The sequence below is a fragment of the Neopelma chrysocephalum genome, unplaced genomic scaffold, assembly GCF_003984885.1.
Source record: "Neopelma chrysocephalum unplaced genomic scaffold, ASM398488v2 Primary Assembly neopelma1_97102, whole genome shotgun sequence".
Lineage (NCBI taxonomy): Eukaryota > Metazoa > Chordata > Aves > Passeriformes > Pipridae > Neopelma > Neopelma chrysocephalum.
This window is the reverse complement of record NW_020925744.1, coordinates 4,818,689-4,833,928: the sequence shown is the minus strand read 5'-3', so window position 1 is coordinate 4,833,928 and position 15,240 is coordinate 4,818,689. Positions and strand designations below refer to the sequence as shown.

The following is a 15,240-nucleotide window of genomic DNA, read 5'->3' as shown; positions in this document are numbered from 1 at the left end:
TAAGTAGGCAAATTAGTAGATTTCTATACTCTTCTCTTATGACTAACTTTTCTAGGAAGTCTAAAACCTTTTTTTTCCTTAAGGAGTAATAGTTTAAAATACATGCAAGCAATTATTTAATATGACTGATTTTTTTTTTCCTTTTACTTGCAGCAACTCACCTAGTCTAAAACCTTCTTTTTTATTAAGAAGTAATAGTTAAAAATACATACATGCAGTTTTTTAATATGAGTAATTGGGTTTTTTTCCTTTTATCTTGCAGCAACGCACCTCTTGCTTTTTCCTCCAAAGTATGTTATATTAAGTTTCGCGAAGCATCAAGTGTTGGTGTGGCCCAGCATCTAACTAACACGGTTTTTATTGACAGAGCTTTGATAGTTGTTCCCTGTGCAGAAGGTTGGTATTTTAGACATTCTTTTGTGCTATTGGTCTTTGTTGTGTCTGTTCAGTGTTTTAAGCTTTCCATGTAAAAAGGTGGTGCTCTGTTGTTCTTTTGTTTTATTTTATTGCTTTTTGAGAGAAAAGTCTTGAACTGAAATTGAAAATTGAATGAGGAAACCCAATGATACAGATTTAATTGAAATTCAGCATTAGCAATAAGGTAGTTGGTTTAAATTGTGATAATTCAGTTTTCCATAATTATCACATATTTTGAGGGGAAAAAAAGTAAAATAATTCACTGTAGTTTGTGTTGGCACGGTTATTCTTACACAGAGTGCTCACTGAAGTCAATGGAGCTCTGAAAAGATCAGACAGTTTCCTGACACAATAAGATTGCAGTTCGAATCTTAATGTATCACCTTTGGTGTAGTGGATTTTTTGTTGACTTGTGATTTTTTTTTTTAAGACACTGATTATTTTTGCATTGTTTAAGAGTGCATCCCAATTTTCTCTTGTAGACATGCAATATATGGATTTGGCCATTTTAGAGTCATCTAAACTAAGATATTTAGCATTCGTGGTGATAGTTACTGTTTGAATATAAATGCTTACCTGTTGGCTTTATTTTTTAAAGCAGTTTTTCTTTCATGTTACTGTTGAAAATGTTATTTATGTGTCATAAAAAGCTTTTCTTATCTATAGCAGTACTTCTCTTTGGTTTTAGATATCTCCTTAAATAAGCAGTGATCTGTACAGAATGCTTCCATCATAAAATGGTTTTAAAACTCTTAATAAAACAAAATGCTTGATGATTACTAAATTGGCAAATGTTCCTTTACCTAGCTGTGGGGCCATACTTTTATGGATATATTGAATACAAGACAGTTTGTATTGTTAGTATAGTATCCTAGATCTGAATACAGTTACCTGAAGCGTGGTCCTAAGGTAGACCTTTTTGTTGGAGTTAGGCAGAGCCCCATTGACTTCATTGGGATCATTGTGGAATCGAGCATTTGACTATTTAGCTCTGGCCCTTTTGCCTCTTTGGAGTGGAATCATTCCAGCTGATGGAGTGAACCTGACTTCACTTTCAACATGGTAGCTTTGCCATGAACGATATGTATAGTGGTTGAACCATGAACTGCAGCAAGTCCAGAAATACCTCTTATTAACATCTCTAACTGCAAGAGCTCAAAAAAATACTGTTAACTTCTTAGAGTTTGTTAACGATGGTCCCAGAGTACTGTTTTTTGGCATGTTTGCCACATCGTGGTCTAGATAGTGTGAGATAAATGCTGCTGTTATAATAATCTGGGATGTTCTTAGCAAACTCTGCCAAGTCTTCAACATTTCGCAAATGCTCTAAGTACTTTTCACTAAAGGCCATATTGACCTACAACTGACCTGCCTGTTCTTGTAGCCTTCTTACTAGGGGCATATGGCACATTTGTCTTTGTAAAGCCTAGATTTTTAGTTACTTCTGTGCCTTGTTTTGGGGCCTTTTTGGTTTCATATTTTGAACTTGTTCTAAAACCAAAAAGAGAATATGACTGTATCCACTTGCAACTGTGTATAGACTAAGGGGATCAGAGTCCTCAGTTGGAAAATTGCCCCTAAATACATTGACTAAGGTTTATTCAGGATCTTAGTTTTACATTTTGTCAAAAAGATGTTAACACTGGTTCAGTACTGCCAGAGAGGGAAGATTGTTGCCTAATGAGTGAACACACCTCCTGGTGTTTTTCTTCTGATGAGATCACTGCCTGACATGATATGGCAACAGCCAGGTAAAGCTACATTTTTCCTATCTGTTGGTGGTAGACAATGAGTGGAAGGAGAAAAAAATCAAAGTTCTGACAAATCTTGTTCTGACTCTTATTTGTAGCTGACTTATTAGGCGTTTCTGAGAAACTGTGTTAAAATGTCACTCTTCAAAATCATTCTAGACTCCACAGAAATGTATGTATAATTAGGTGGACAAGTGATTGGGTTTTGAGGTAACTTCTTTTTTTAGTGTCAGAATGCTGTTTTCATGTAACTTTTTATTATAAGCATTTATAAAAAGATGTGAATCATACAGATTTAACTTTCTGATTTATTTATTGTGTGGAATAAATATGACTTTGACACAGCTCAAGGTTTTTGATTCAATATGTGTCATATGATGCATTGTTAATGGAGTCAGTGGAGTGGATCACGGACTTTAAAAGTAGCAATGGCTTTATTCTGCCAGGAGGTAAAATTATGTAGTTGTCCAACAGTGCCAGTAATAAAACATTTCATGCGCCAAGTTGAACATTAAAGAGAGGTGATATGAACTCTGAAAACCCAGTTTTAAAAAACAGAATAAAATCTGAAATTGAGAATGTATTTAAACAGTGGTAAATCAAGGGTGTATGAGGAGGGAATCACTACAGAATGAAATCAGTCTTAATTATATGACATTTAGTATAACAATTTAACAAAAATGTAATTGTAAGTGAAGTAAGATTACTAAGATGTTAAAATATGACTTTTTATGTGTGTGTATTGGTAGGTTTTTCTTTAAATATACTTTGAAAACGCAAAGGTTGAAAGCTAAACAAAGATGCCACCCTAATCATTCTAAATTTTATGTCCACATTATCTGGTAGATGGATTTTGACTATTAATTCGGTTTTGTATGTTTTCTCTGTGTGATATTTGTGCATTATTAGATGACTAGACTGGCCAAGGCAGACCTGTTACACTTGCCTGAGTTAGGCATTGTTTGCCATGCCACTAAACCTGCCGCCAAGTGAAACCTTCATGGGGGAAATGAGATCGAAGTCTGGCCTGCTGAAGATGGACGCCCTGTCTCTGTTTTTATTTTATTTTGATTTCTTTCCTTTGTTTCTTTTATTTTATTTTGTCCCTTTTTTGTTTTGTTCTGTTAAATCTCTTTCCCTTGTACTTGTGAACTGGTACTTCAGTTCTGTAAAAATGATGTTTGTAAAGGGTTCACAGTGTTTGATCTTGAAGTTGACCTGAAGCTGCTTATGAATGGTGGATGGTATACAGAGAATTTAGAATATGATTCATTTTCAATGCTGTGAATTAAGGATAAATTTGACTTAGAATACATTTAAGTGTCTAAATTCAACAGATGAGCGCATCGTGCCAGAAGGCAGGAACAGTTTTGAGATACATTCTTTCATATGTTGTGTTTTATGAGTTCTTCTTGGAAAAGGGCAGTTGAGACTCATGCTTCTGGAGAAACCAACTTTAGAAAGTAAAGTCATGATATTTCTCTGCTATTTTTCCTCAGCAGAGTGTTTTATTTTAGGTTGCACTGTCTATTTAAAAGAAGGCTGATTATTTATGTCTAATGTGATGAGCTTAAAATAATTATTTCTGAAACAACTTTTATGAATATTGAATGTCATGAAATATTTGTTTACTTCTGATGAAACCTTGCTGCAGTGAGGTCAGTGACAGGAAGATTTCATCCTTTTCTTCTTGTAATTTTCAGAAAAGACTGTTTACCACTCATAAGTACAAATGCAGCCTGGAGTTTTGGTTGGAATGTGTTACGTGAGACACGTTGTCTTTAAACACTGTTATTTGTGAGAAGACTGAATCAGTTCTCTCTGTGTGTGTGTGTGTATGTATGTATATGCTTGCATTTTTGACATGCTGCAGTGGTAATTATTTGAAGAAGAGGTTTAAAAAAAAAAAGTCAGAAAAAAAGTGTTTTCTCCATCATCTCACAGTCTCAGAAGCCCTGGCAGTTCATGCTGGAGTGATTGAGATGGTTCTCATCCCTAAATGATGTTTTCACTTCCTGTGAAATGGGAGCCCTGAAACAGAAGTGGTGGACAAGGTGCTGTGTCTAGTCTTCAGGCATTGCTCTTCCCAGCCTGCTGCATTGGGATCTATTGGTTTCACTCTGAAAAGAGCTTTGCTTGATGATGTTTGTTGGATTTGGCGGTTGAGGTAATTGCCAGTAGCTGTCATGTCTTTCTTCACTGCTGCTAAATCCACTAAGATTCATAAGTTGGATCACACAAAGTATTTTATTTGTAAGTGTACATGTTCCATTGATTTAAAATAGAAGGAAAATAAGTACTATTATGTTTAGAGTAGATGTGAACAGTATTTTTAAAAAACAAACTTAATGCAGACACATTTTTGGGGGTGAGGATTAACTGTGTAGTTTCACTACAAAGAGTAGGAAATTAATTTTTTCTGAGCACTTGAGGACAAAATACTGTGATTAGTACTTGTTTAATGCAAGTACGTCTATTCAGCCTTCATCAAAATGGCTTCTGGTGTGGACTAGGCTTACTACGGCTCTTAAGACTTTGATGATACAAAAAAGTAGCAATCACAACTGTCTATAGGCAATGCTGAGCTAATCTACATTTGCTTCCAGATTCCTTTGCAAAGTGAAGAATCAATAAATAATCGATCATAGAAATTGTAATTTACTAAGCAGAAGAGCTTCTAAGAAATAGGGTGTAGATGTGGCATATTTATATTGTCTGTTTCCTTCATTAGAAAGTAAATATCTTCACCTCATTTCCATTCAGGTTTTAAATACCATGTTTTAAAAATTAAAGTATTATTTTTAAACTAAATTATACTAATCTGTTGTGTCAAACTCCACATATTTTTTTGTATTTTTGTGAGCTTCTATTCCTTTTATAAAAAAATTCACAGAGATAAAACTCCAAAATTTAAAGCCTGTAACTCATGAGGGTATTTGGTCTCGCATATTAATTTGTTTTTTAAAACTGTTTAAAAAACAGGGAAGTAGGTTTCTAAGACATTTCAGATTTTTATTTCCCCACAACAGTGTGCCATAGAATTTTGGCCTGGTCTTAAAAACTGGAAAATATATTTTGAAAAGACGCTATCTTTGAATATCCAGGCAAATTTTCTGGGTTGTGTCTGTAGAGATAGACCCTTTCTCTTTCTTGAAAACAAAACAAATAATCTTTTTTTGTGGTATTGAACTGATGGACTAGATTTTGTATTTTAAAACTTTACATTGTTAAAGACCAAAGTATTCTGGAAATAATGCTGCAAACTTTACAATTTACATATGCATGCTCGTCATTCTCTGAGCTGCTATAATGGTGAATGGAACTGAAATGTTCAGTGGATTCCTTTAACAACACTTGAGCAAATTAGTAGTTCCAATTATTTCAATGCCGTGATGCATATACTTGAAGTTTAGGCTTCTGTTTAAGTCTTGACTCATTGTCCTTCTTAGTTATGTACCTAACTCAATTCCTGTTTAAAAGGGCTAAGTGGCTAAGCATATTGTAAGTTTACCTGGTTAAGTGTGTGTTGAATTGGCTGTATGTAAGTGCATGCTTGAATTAGGCATATGCTTATGTACATTACGGACCAAGGATCTCAATTAGCATGCAGACACACCACTTTAGGAGCCATGTCTGCCGTGGGATTTACTTGTGCAATGTCTCTTGATCTATAGAAACCTGCACAAATTGCAAGATATTCACTGTTCAGGATAAATTCTGGTTCACTAGTCATTTGAAAACACTTAAGTATGTAGTTTTTCAGAAGAATTGGTACATAATTCTGTGCCTAATTAGCATGCACAGGTGCTGGAACTATATATTCAAAAGCCTTTTAGTTGGCAGCATATTAGGCAGGGTATGCAGCAAAGTACGGGATACTTTTGAGCAGTCAGGTACACCTGACTTCAAAATGAGATCTGTGAAGGGCGCTGAACATTGTAATGCTGGCTTAGATTCATGCATGTTTTTTAAAAAAAGCTCTGGAATTCATTATTGCACAAGTGCTAACAATTTTCCTATTTTTCTCCTTTAGATAGCAAAATCAAGTGGTTTCTTACATGTTAAGGAGGAAGGTGTCTCAAAATTTAACATAAATAAAATAAATGTAAATAGGAAGCATGTAATTAAATGGGTACTGTTACTTTATCTCTTCTGTTCTACCCATGCTATGTACAAATTCAATTTCATTTAGATATTTTTTGTCCTTTGGTCATATCCAACTGTAACCCAGTCTTTCCTGCAGATCTGTAAAATAGGTTTCCAAAATTTTTTTAATTTCCTTTTTTAAAGTAGTATGTTTCCATGGGGTCAGTTGGAAGTCATATAGCTAAAACTGCGTGGTGTTTTGAAACATACCTCATGTTTTGCTTTTTGATAAGAATATTTGTATTTTAATTTTGAATTTAGAGGTCTTGTAAGTTAAAACATGCATAGTTTGAATCAAAGCAGTAAAAGCCACTGGCACAGCTTTTGTATGTTCCTTGACCATTAGAACAATGTTTAAATAAGAGCATTTACTTTATTATGGTTCATGTGGTAATACCAAAGGGCTTAGCTGGTTAGCAAGTGTACAGTTACGCCAGTAATGTTGAACAGATCATAGATATCTATTATAATTAGAACTTCTTTTGGTAGGTTTTTATTTTAGTGTTTAATGTTTGTACCAGTTTAAATCCCTTTGCATTTCAAATTTAAAATGTACATTTAATTGTAATCCTAATTGTTTGACTATTAAATCTTTTGATTTTTGGATATTTTTTGGGTTCATTTAATTGTCTAATTGTGACTAACATTGAATGAAACCTGCATTTAATTCGGATTAGTTATTACTTAAACTTTTAGCACGGCAGTAGGATTATAATCAGGTTGAAATAGCAGGGAATACATATTCTGGGAAAATAGAGCTTGCTTAGCTGATCAGGTATGATCTTCAGTCTCAGTAAATTTAAAGTAAATTTATCTAAGTTACCCGTAAACTGAGGTGACCTGCAATGTGGGACAGTACAAATCTAAATTTTTTCTGCTCTTCCATCCTCCACCTTCAGGTTCACTTGTAGTATTTATTGTGTGCAGTCACTGTAGTTCAGTAGTTTTTTTATTTTATGTTTTACTTATTTTTACATTCTAAGTAGGTAGCACCAGAGGAATAAAGAAGAGCGCAAATTTCAGTTAGCACATACTTGTTTTTTTCTTTTTTTGTTTTTCTTTCTTTTACTGATTTGGTTATTTGCCATTTCTGGGGATTAAACTTTAAAAAATGTTCTTCTTTTCTGTATCTGATGTTCTGTGTGCTATTAGTGATGCAGCCAACACGAACGGTTGTCATGTGTAAAACAACTTTCGATCACCGCGAAAACACCGCCCTGGGAAAGCGTCCATGCTTGATATCGTTTGGTTCATGAACGTTAAGTTTCCAGTACAGGTGACCCATAGCTCAAAGTGTTAAATAATTGTATACATTATTCAGTTTTTAAAATAATAATCCATTAATGAGATTGCTAGTCTTTGAAATTTTTCTCACTTTTGTTTTTCCTAGTAGAGCAGGGTAAAAGGAAAAACTTAAGTTCTTATTTGTTTCTTTGTAAGGATCTGGTAGATAGATTCATTGTTATTTATTACATTTTTAAATGCAAGGGTAATTGTAAAATCATAGAAAGAGTAACATCTGTCTAGTGTTCCAACTCTGTGTAATGTTTTTATTTGCTTCTTCAGGTAAAATCCCAGATGAAGCCAAAGCCCTCTCTCTATTGGCGCCTGCTCCTACTATGACAAGTCTAATGCCTGGTGCAGGGTTGCTTCCTATACCTACACCAACCCCTTTGACTACAGTAAGTAAAATTCAGTAGCTGTTTAATTTCTGGTTTCCTCTGTGTTCTAGCCTTTTCTGTGTGCAGAGAACAAGAACTATCTGATCCATGGATTTTGCAGTGAGAGTTTAGCTGTGGTGCTAAAGGCTTGCTGAGGATTCAGATGTCCATGCACGATGTTTCTGGATTTTTCTTTCAGATTATTATTTTGCAAAACAGTGGGTAAATATTGGTTTTGGGGGTTGTCCATTTTAATTGTTGTCCTGCCCTAGAGCCTTTTATTTGGTCAAGTGGAAGTGCTATCCACCTCCTAAAAATGTATTAAAACATAATAGTTACATTGACACCATTCTTCAGAATATTAAACTGCTGCAGTAGAGAGACTTTACTTGATACCTCTACAGAGGTATCTACAGCTGCTACTTCTGCTCAATTCCCTTTTGCCTCTGTAAGCCTTTCTGGACATCAGCAAGCTGCAGGGAAAATTTCAAGTTAAAATAGAGCAGTTTTTTCCTTTGTTACATAAAAAAATTACTCATGGCTAGTTAGAAAATTTGTTTATGGGAAAGGCAGTTGCTTTTTGGGTAGAGAAAATAAAATTCAAACCAGGAACTCAGTGGGCCAACTTTGTAGTGATTTTTAAGAGACTTTTTCTAACATTTCCTAGGAGAGAGTTCAATGTCCAGTTCCAAACATGAGAGATATATTTTCCTCTAGGAGTGAGGGAAGGAACTTAGACTGAATATCCTTTGCATTTCAGCTGTAATTAATCTTGACTTACATGGTTTATTTGTCCAAAAGGTGCCTTATGTTTCCTTTTGATGGACTCATATCTGTTGGCACTGAGCACTGCAAATTACCTTCTATCCTTGCTGGGCAAGGTCTTGGCTATTCCTCATCTAGTCCAAATACTTCTTGTGTCAAAAAAATAAGAACGTTAGCAGTGTCTGAAGGTATCTTAATCTAAGCATTAAAAATTGAAGCCTATATGTTTTGTGATTGATACACTACATATACACTGGTCCCTGTCCAGAGCTCTTTGATGAGATGTCAATTGATAACCCACAGCAAATCTTAACTATAGAAGGCTATGTATGGGTATATTTTTGTTCTGTAAAAAAACTTGCTGTACTGTGACCTTAAAGTACTGCCTATTTTTATTACATCTATTTATATACAAATGGTCAAGGCAGGCAAGTATTAAGAAGTGAATTGTCTCCCACTAGTGTGTGGTTGGAAAGTGTATTCTGTTTTGTGTTTTCCAGCTTGGTGTTTCACTTGGCACTTTAGGGGCTATACCAGCAGCAGCATTGGACCCTAACATTACAGCACTGGGAGAAATACCACAACCACCAATTATGGGAAATGTGGATCCATCCAAAATTGATGAAATCAGGAGAACAGTCTATGTTGGAAACTTAAATTCCCAGGTAGCTTTTTGGGTTTTTTGTGTTGTGGAAATACTAATGGAAGGTGTGAAATTGTAATTTATGAATTCTAATCTTAACTGTTAAAGATTTTACATCAGTAAACAGCAACACAAATTTAAACAAAACCCCCTAAATTTTGTTGCTTATTCATGATATTTTGAATGCTCCTGTGCCAATCAGATCAGACCAGGCTCTGGAATTCATTGTGTCAGAGAAGTCACACTGTAGCTGAATTTAAGAAACATACTTAACAGTTGTGTGTGCTGATCAAATGCCTCAGAAGTCATGAGATCGTGGTAGCTGTCTCCCACAGCACTGTGAAGTTGGTTAGTAAGATAGAGTAAGATGGAGTGATGTGTCTTAGTGGAAGTTGCAATATTAGCATAAATACCTTTCAGTCATCAACTTGATTTTTCAGCAGTTGATTGAATGAATTGAAAAATACTTGCTTTTGACTGATAGCAATATAAGTATTACATTTTGGGTTTTTTTGACTGGTAAAATAGCTACTGAGTGTAAAAGTACTACTGATCATGATGAACTGAAAAATAATAGCCAGATGAAGCTAAGTCTTTTAATATTGTTTGGATATTTTTGTTTTAATTGATCAAAAGTCACAATCAACTTGGATACAGGTGTATAAGGAAATTCCTCATCAGTTATTTCAGATGAGTTGCCTGAAAAGTGCAAAATCCTGTGCAAATGTGTTTTTTTTTAACCTAGATGAAGAACTAAGGGCTTGTGGCTGCACTGTTTTAAATCATAGAATATTCTTTAGATTCCATCATCATGGCTAGGCTTCGTGAATGAAGATTTGGGAAGGACTCTACCCACATTTACTACAAGTGCGCTGGTGACTAAAGAGGCCAATGCGAGATAGACAAATCCAGTTGCAAAAGACACCAGCAGAAAGACTCCATGGATGGTATCGGCAAGACACGATTCTTTCTGCGTTGTCTTTTTTCCTTGAGAGTGATCCTGCGTGCTTTCTCAAAAGAAGCAGCAGCGTTATGGATTGTGTGTCTCCAGGCCTCCCAATGGGAGGCTAGAGTCACCATCATGGCTAGGCTTCGCGAATGAAGATTTGGGAAAGGCTCTATCCACATTTGTTACAAGCGCGCTGGTGGCTAATAAGGCCAATATGAGATAGACATATCCAATTGCAAAAGGCACAGCAGAAGGACTCCTTAGGTGGTATATTCTGCAAGACACAGTTCTTTCTGCATTGTCTTTTCTCCTTGAGAGTGATCCTGTGTGCGTTCTCAAAGGAAACAGCAGCATTATAGATGGTGTGTCTCCAGGCCTCCCGTTGGAGGCCAGAGTAGACCAGTTATGCTGATCAATATGGCCGAGGCTGAGATGTTGTTTCAGGGAGTCCTTGTATCTTTTCTTCGGGGCTCCTCTCTTGCGGCAGCTAGTGGCAAGTTCACCATAAAGCAAGACCTTCGGGAGGTGGTGATCTTTCATCCTGGAGACGTGTCCTGCCCAACGCAGCTGTGTTCTCAGCAACATGGGCTCAATACTTGTGACTGCTGCCTGTTCTAGAACAGATGTATTGGTCATGTAATCTGACCAGTGGATGTTAAGGATTGTACAGAGACAGCGTTGGTGGAAGCGTTCTAAGAGACGCAGGTAGTGGCGATAGATGACCCATGATTTGGACCCATATAAAAGAGTAGACAGCACTATGGCTTTGTAAACACTGATCTTTGTACTTTTCTTCAAGTGTTTATTACGCTATACTCTTTTATGGAGTTTTCCGAAAGCACTATATGCCTTTGCTAACCTGTTGTTTGTGGAGGCCAGAGTAGACCAATGATGATGATCAATGTGGCCAAGACTGAGATGTTGTTTCAGGGAGTCCTTGTATCTCCTCTTTGGGGCTCCTCTCTTGTGGCAGCCAGTGGCAAGTTCACCATAAAGCATGAATTCTTTAGATTAATGGAAAAAAAAATACGTCTTTTTTTTTTTTTTTTACAGTGTAACATTACTAAATTCATGCCACCTGTGTAGTAATGGTGAGACATCATTCCAAAATCTGTAGCTCTTAGACTACCGGGTATATTCTGTAAGTGGTTTTTGTTATATATTTTACTTTTTTGTCTCTTTCTAGACTACAACAGCAGATCAGCTGCTTGAATTCTTCAAGCAAGTTGGAGAAGTCAAATTTGTGCGAATGGCAGGTGATGAGACTCAACCAACGCGATTTGCTTTTGTGGAATTTGCTGACCAAAATTCTGTACCTCGAGCTCTTGCCTTTAATGGAGTTATGTTTGGAGACAGGCCACTGAAGTAAGAAATTAGTTATCCATATGACTACTGAATGAGAGATTTCTTTGTATCCTTGTATATATGTTTATGACTCTGATGTGTAGGAAAATGCTGTGACTAGTTTTTCAGTATGAGAGCTTAATGTTAACAAACTGGAACATTCTTATCAATTCCAATTTCAAGGTTTAGCATAAATTTCTCTCAGAATAATATGGGTAGCATTGAGTAAAATATATATCTATTATTCTTGAGGTAGTAGAAGCTGTAAGAGTGAAAGAATTTGCAAAGTCCTCAGGACTAAGTTTTCTGTATGACGCGTATGTAATTAGTAGGTCTTAGCATAGAGATTTTATATGAAATAGAGAAGTAGCTTCCTAGACTTCTACTAAAAATACTGTAACAGAGAAATATTGTGCTGCCTGTTTCTAAAAGTGGTAATATTTCAAAGTAACAAAAGATACTTCAGATACTTGGAAAAAATGAGTATTAGCACAAATCTGTAGTTTTGCTGAACTTTAAAGTTTTTAGTCGTACATGGAAGATGGGATGTTTTTCTTTCTTACTTGTTTTTCTTTTTTACTTTTCAAGTGTTTAAGAATTAAATGTTTTTATTTTCCTTAGAATAAATCACTCCAATAATGCAATAGTGAAGCCTCCTGAAATGACACCACAAGCTGCTGCTAAGGAGCTGGAAGAAGTGATGAAGAGAGTAAGGGAAGCCCAGTCTTTCATATCTGCTGCTATTGAGCCAGGTAGGTATATTGTGTTCATTAGCTAGCAGATGCAATCTCTATGTGCCTTGGCACACACTTTTAAGAGCATTTTCAGACACAGGAAAAGGATACTTAAAGGTATTCAGTATGTGTTGGTAAAAAATAGGAGAATAATCAAAATTTTATTCATGCAACAAAGTAGTGGAATGAAGCTTTTTATTTCATGTGTTTTTTTCACATACATGTTCAATTAATGTTTTCAAAAATAAAAATGTTTACAAATCGATACTTTGATGACACTTTTAAGTTCAGAGTACGTGGAAACTTTTAAAAGAAAATGCTTTATATTTTTTTTGTTCTCCTCTAGCACGCATGAGTGCCATAGTTTAATGATCAGCATGGTTCTGAAAGCAGTAATATTATGCTTTCCTTATCTGCAGCAGGTTAATTTTGTCTCTTTTTCATGATGCCTCAAGACTGTATACATCCTCATAACAAATGGGATCAGAGAATGAATCTGGGATAAAACTTAAAATATTTTAGAAGACTTGTTTTCATCCAGATTGTTTCCTTATTCCCTGCTGACACAGATGCAAAGTCAAAGAGGAAGGTGTTTGTGTGTTGAGAGGTTAGACAGACATTCCAATGCTGATTTATGCTGGGTTAAACTATTGCAAAACCATAGCATAAAAATTCTCAACTTACCAAACTTGCTGTTGAGATCCTAATTCTTTTCACCAGCAACTTTTTGCCATTCTTTGTACTAGCAAACCCAGATGTTGTCTTATGTAGATTAGATGGGGTGGAGTCTTGAGGGTTTTTTGGGGAGGAGTGTTTTCTGTTGCATTTTAGAGTTGGAATAAAAATAGCTTTAACATTTTTTCACTGTTAAGCAACAGAATAAGAGTCTCCTGTAGTGTGAACCATTGTGAGATCACTATTAAGGTTTCTGTTGACTTCCTGGTTTTCAGATCAGACTTTTCCCCCTGTTCTGTTCATTCCTTCCTCCCATGAAACAGTGTTTGAGGAATAAAATTTTTGTATTTGTACAGTGGTTGAAATATCTAAAAGTGTAGACAGTACTAATTATTATTTAAATTTTATGCTTGTTTTTAAAATTACGCCCTCTAAATTTACTCTATTATTCTCAGGTTATTTAAAAAAAATAATTAAATAATAGACCAAGAGGAAGACGTGTTATGATCTTGTGCTTTGTGGCAGCAACATAAATCCCATTCTTAGTAGAGCTAGCTGTTTATAATTATCTGGTTTATGTGTACTGCTGCAGGATGGCTGCACTCAACGAGTATATCCAATGACTTTCTTGGATGTTTCTGAAGGATATTTGCAAAGAAGGAAGATGTGCAGAGAGTAGGCCCCTTGCAGTACATGTGGTGCATTCCACTTGTGCCAGATTGTTAACTTGGATCTTTAAATGTTCTGAGCTTACACTGCAAAGTGGTTTTTTCCTCTCAGAGTCTGGAAAGAGCAGTGAAAGAAAAGGCGGTCGATCTCGTTCCCATTCTCGTTCAGAATCCAGGTCTAGCTCAAAATCCCGATCTAGAAGAAAAAGATCACACTCAAAACACAGGTAGGTATGTTTTTTGTTTCAGACTAAGATCATATTGGGAATTTTTTGCTTGATGGTGGTTACTGAGGTTTCTTAGTTATAGGACAAGTATCCCGAAGAGGTTACTAGCTTGCACTCAGCAGACCAGAGTTACCAGGAACTTTGTGTCTGAACAGATACCCTTTCCCTGTAAATACTAAATGTTTTCAGGATTACTTTCAGTTAAAACACACTAGAGGACACTTTTTGTGCCATGTAACAAAAATTTCTGTGGTTTCTTTGTACATTTTATGCTATGTTGCATAATAGGATTTTATGACCTGTCTTAAGAAACTTGCATTTGGTGAATTGGGCATGTAGTTTACTGGTAACACCCTGAGCAGATAGGCTGGCTGGTTTTGCTAGTATAAAATTCGTATTGTCGTGAACTTCTAAATACTGAGTTAATAAATACAATGGTTTTATTTACCATCTTGTAAATGTAAAGCTGTGGTTTTTAAAAACATAGGAAAAAGGCTTTAGGGGCAATTTTTCATTCTTCAGATTTTGTTTGCATTGCTAAATTTCTTCAGTTCTGAAGAACTTCAGGCTTTGGAATATGGGATAGGAGAGAATTATTAGATCATCCTTGAAGTGTACCAGTTAAGATTTTTTCCAAGAATTAAACAGTCTTGCTATGTAAGAGTTATAAACACTTCCTGAAATGATCCGTCTCCTTGCAATGTCAGGAATGTCTTCTGAGCATTTAGGTAATCAATCTAAAGATATTTGGCTTTGTTAAGTATTTAAAAAAAAAATTGGAATTATTCCATTTGATAGCTTACACTTTAAAAAGGTGTTGTCCCTATTGCATCAATAGCTCTGTTGCATCCTTTCATGCATGTCTTTTAACGAGGCAACTAGGATTCTTTTACATACGGAAAAGCTGGCCAGAAGGAGTTATAATCAATTATACTATCAAATAAATATGGCACAAGTACCGACTTTAGAAGTGCAAGAATAATCTATCCTTACCACTTCCCTGTTTACTCTTTTATAAAACACATCATTTTCATCTCTTGTGACTTAAAATTTATTCAAGCTTGTGCTTTCATTCAATTGCCATTAATTGGCCCTGCTGTTGGTTTGTGCTTCTGTGTTGATAAGCAGAACAAAGCTGAAGGTAAACAATGGCTTCCCCTTGTCTTTGTGTATATTACATGTGATAATATATGTGATCTTTCTGTCTTTCATAAGTTAAACTTCATGGTACCTTAACCTCTCAGGCAGAGTATCCAATTA

The 15,240-nt window shown here is 35.6% G+C and overlaps 1 protein-coding gene across 1 annotated transcript in view; it reads left to right on the top strand.

Annotated features, from left to right (window-relative positions):
- The window catches only part of SREK1 (splicing regulatory glutamic acid and lysine rich protein 1), a 35,136-nt gene that overhangs the window by 5,510 nt on the left and 14,386 nt on the right, over positions 1-15,240 (top strand). Inside the window, exons 2-7 of the mRNA XM_027671381.1 lie at positions 263-396; positions 7,881-7,996; positions 9,241-9,405; positions 11,519-11,697; positions 12,298-12,428; positions 13,866-13,980. Coding sequence (XP_027527182.1) covers positions 263-396; positions 7,881-7,996; positions 9,241-9,405; positions 11,519-11,697; positions 12,298-12,428; positions 13,866-13,980 — 840 coding nt within the window. The remainder of the gene's footprint in view (positions 1-262; positions 397-7,880; positions 7,997-9,240; positions 9,406-11,518; positions 11,698-12,297; positions 12,429-13,865; positions 13,981-15,240) is intronic.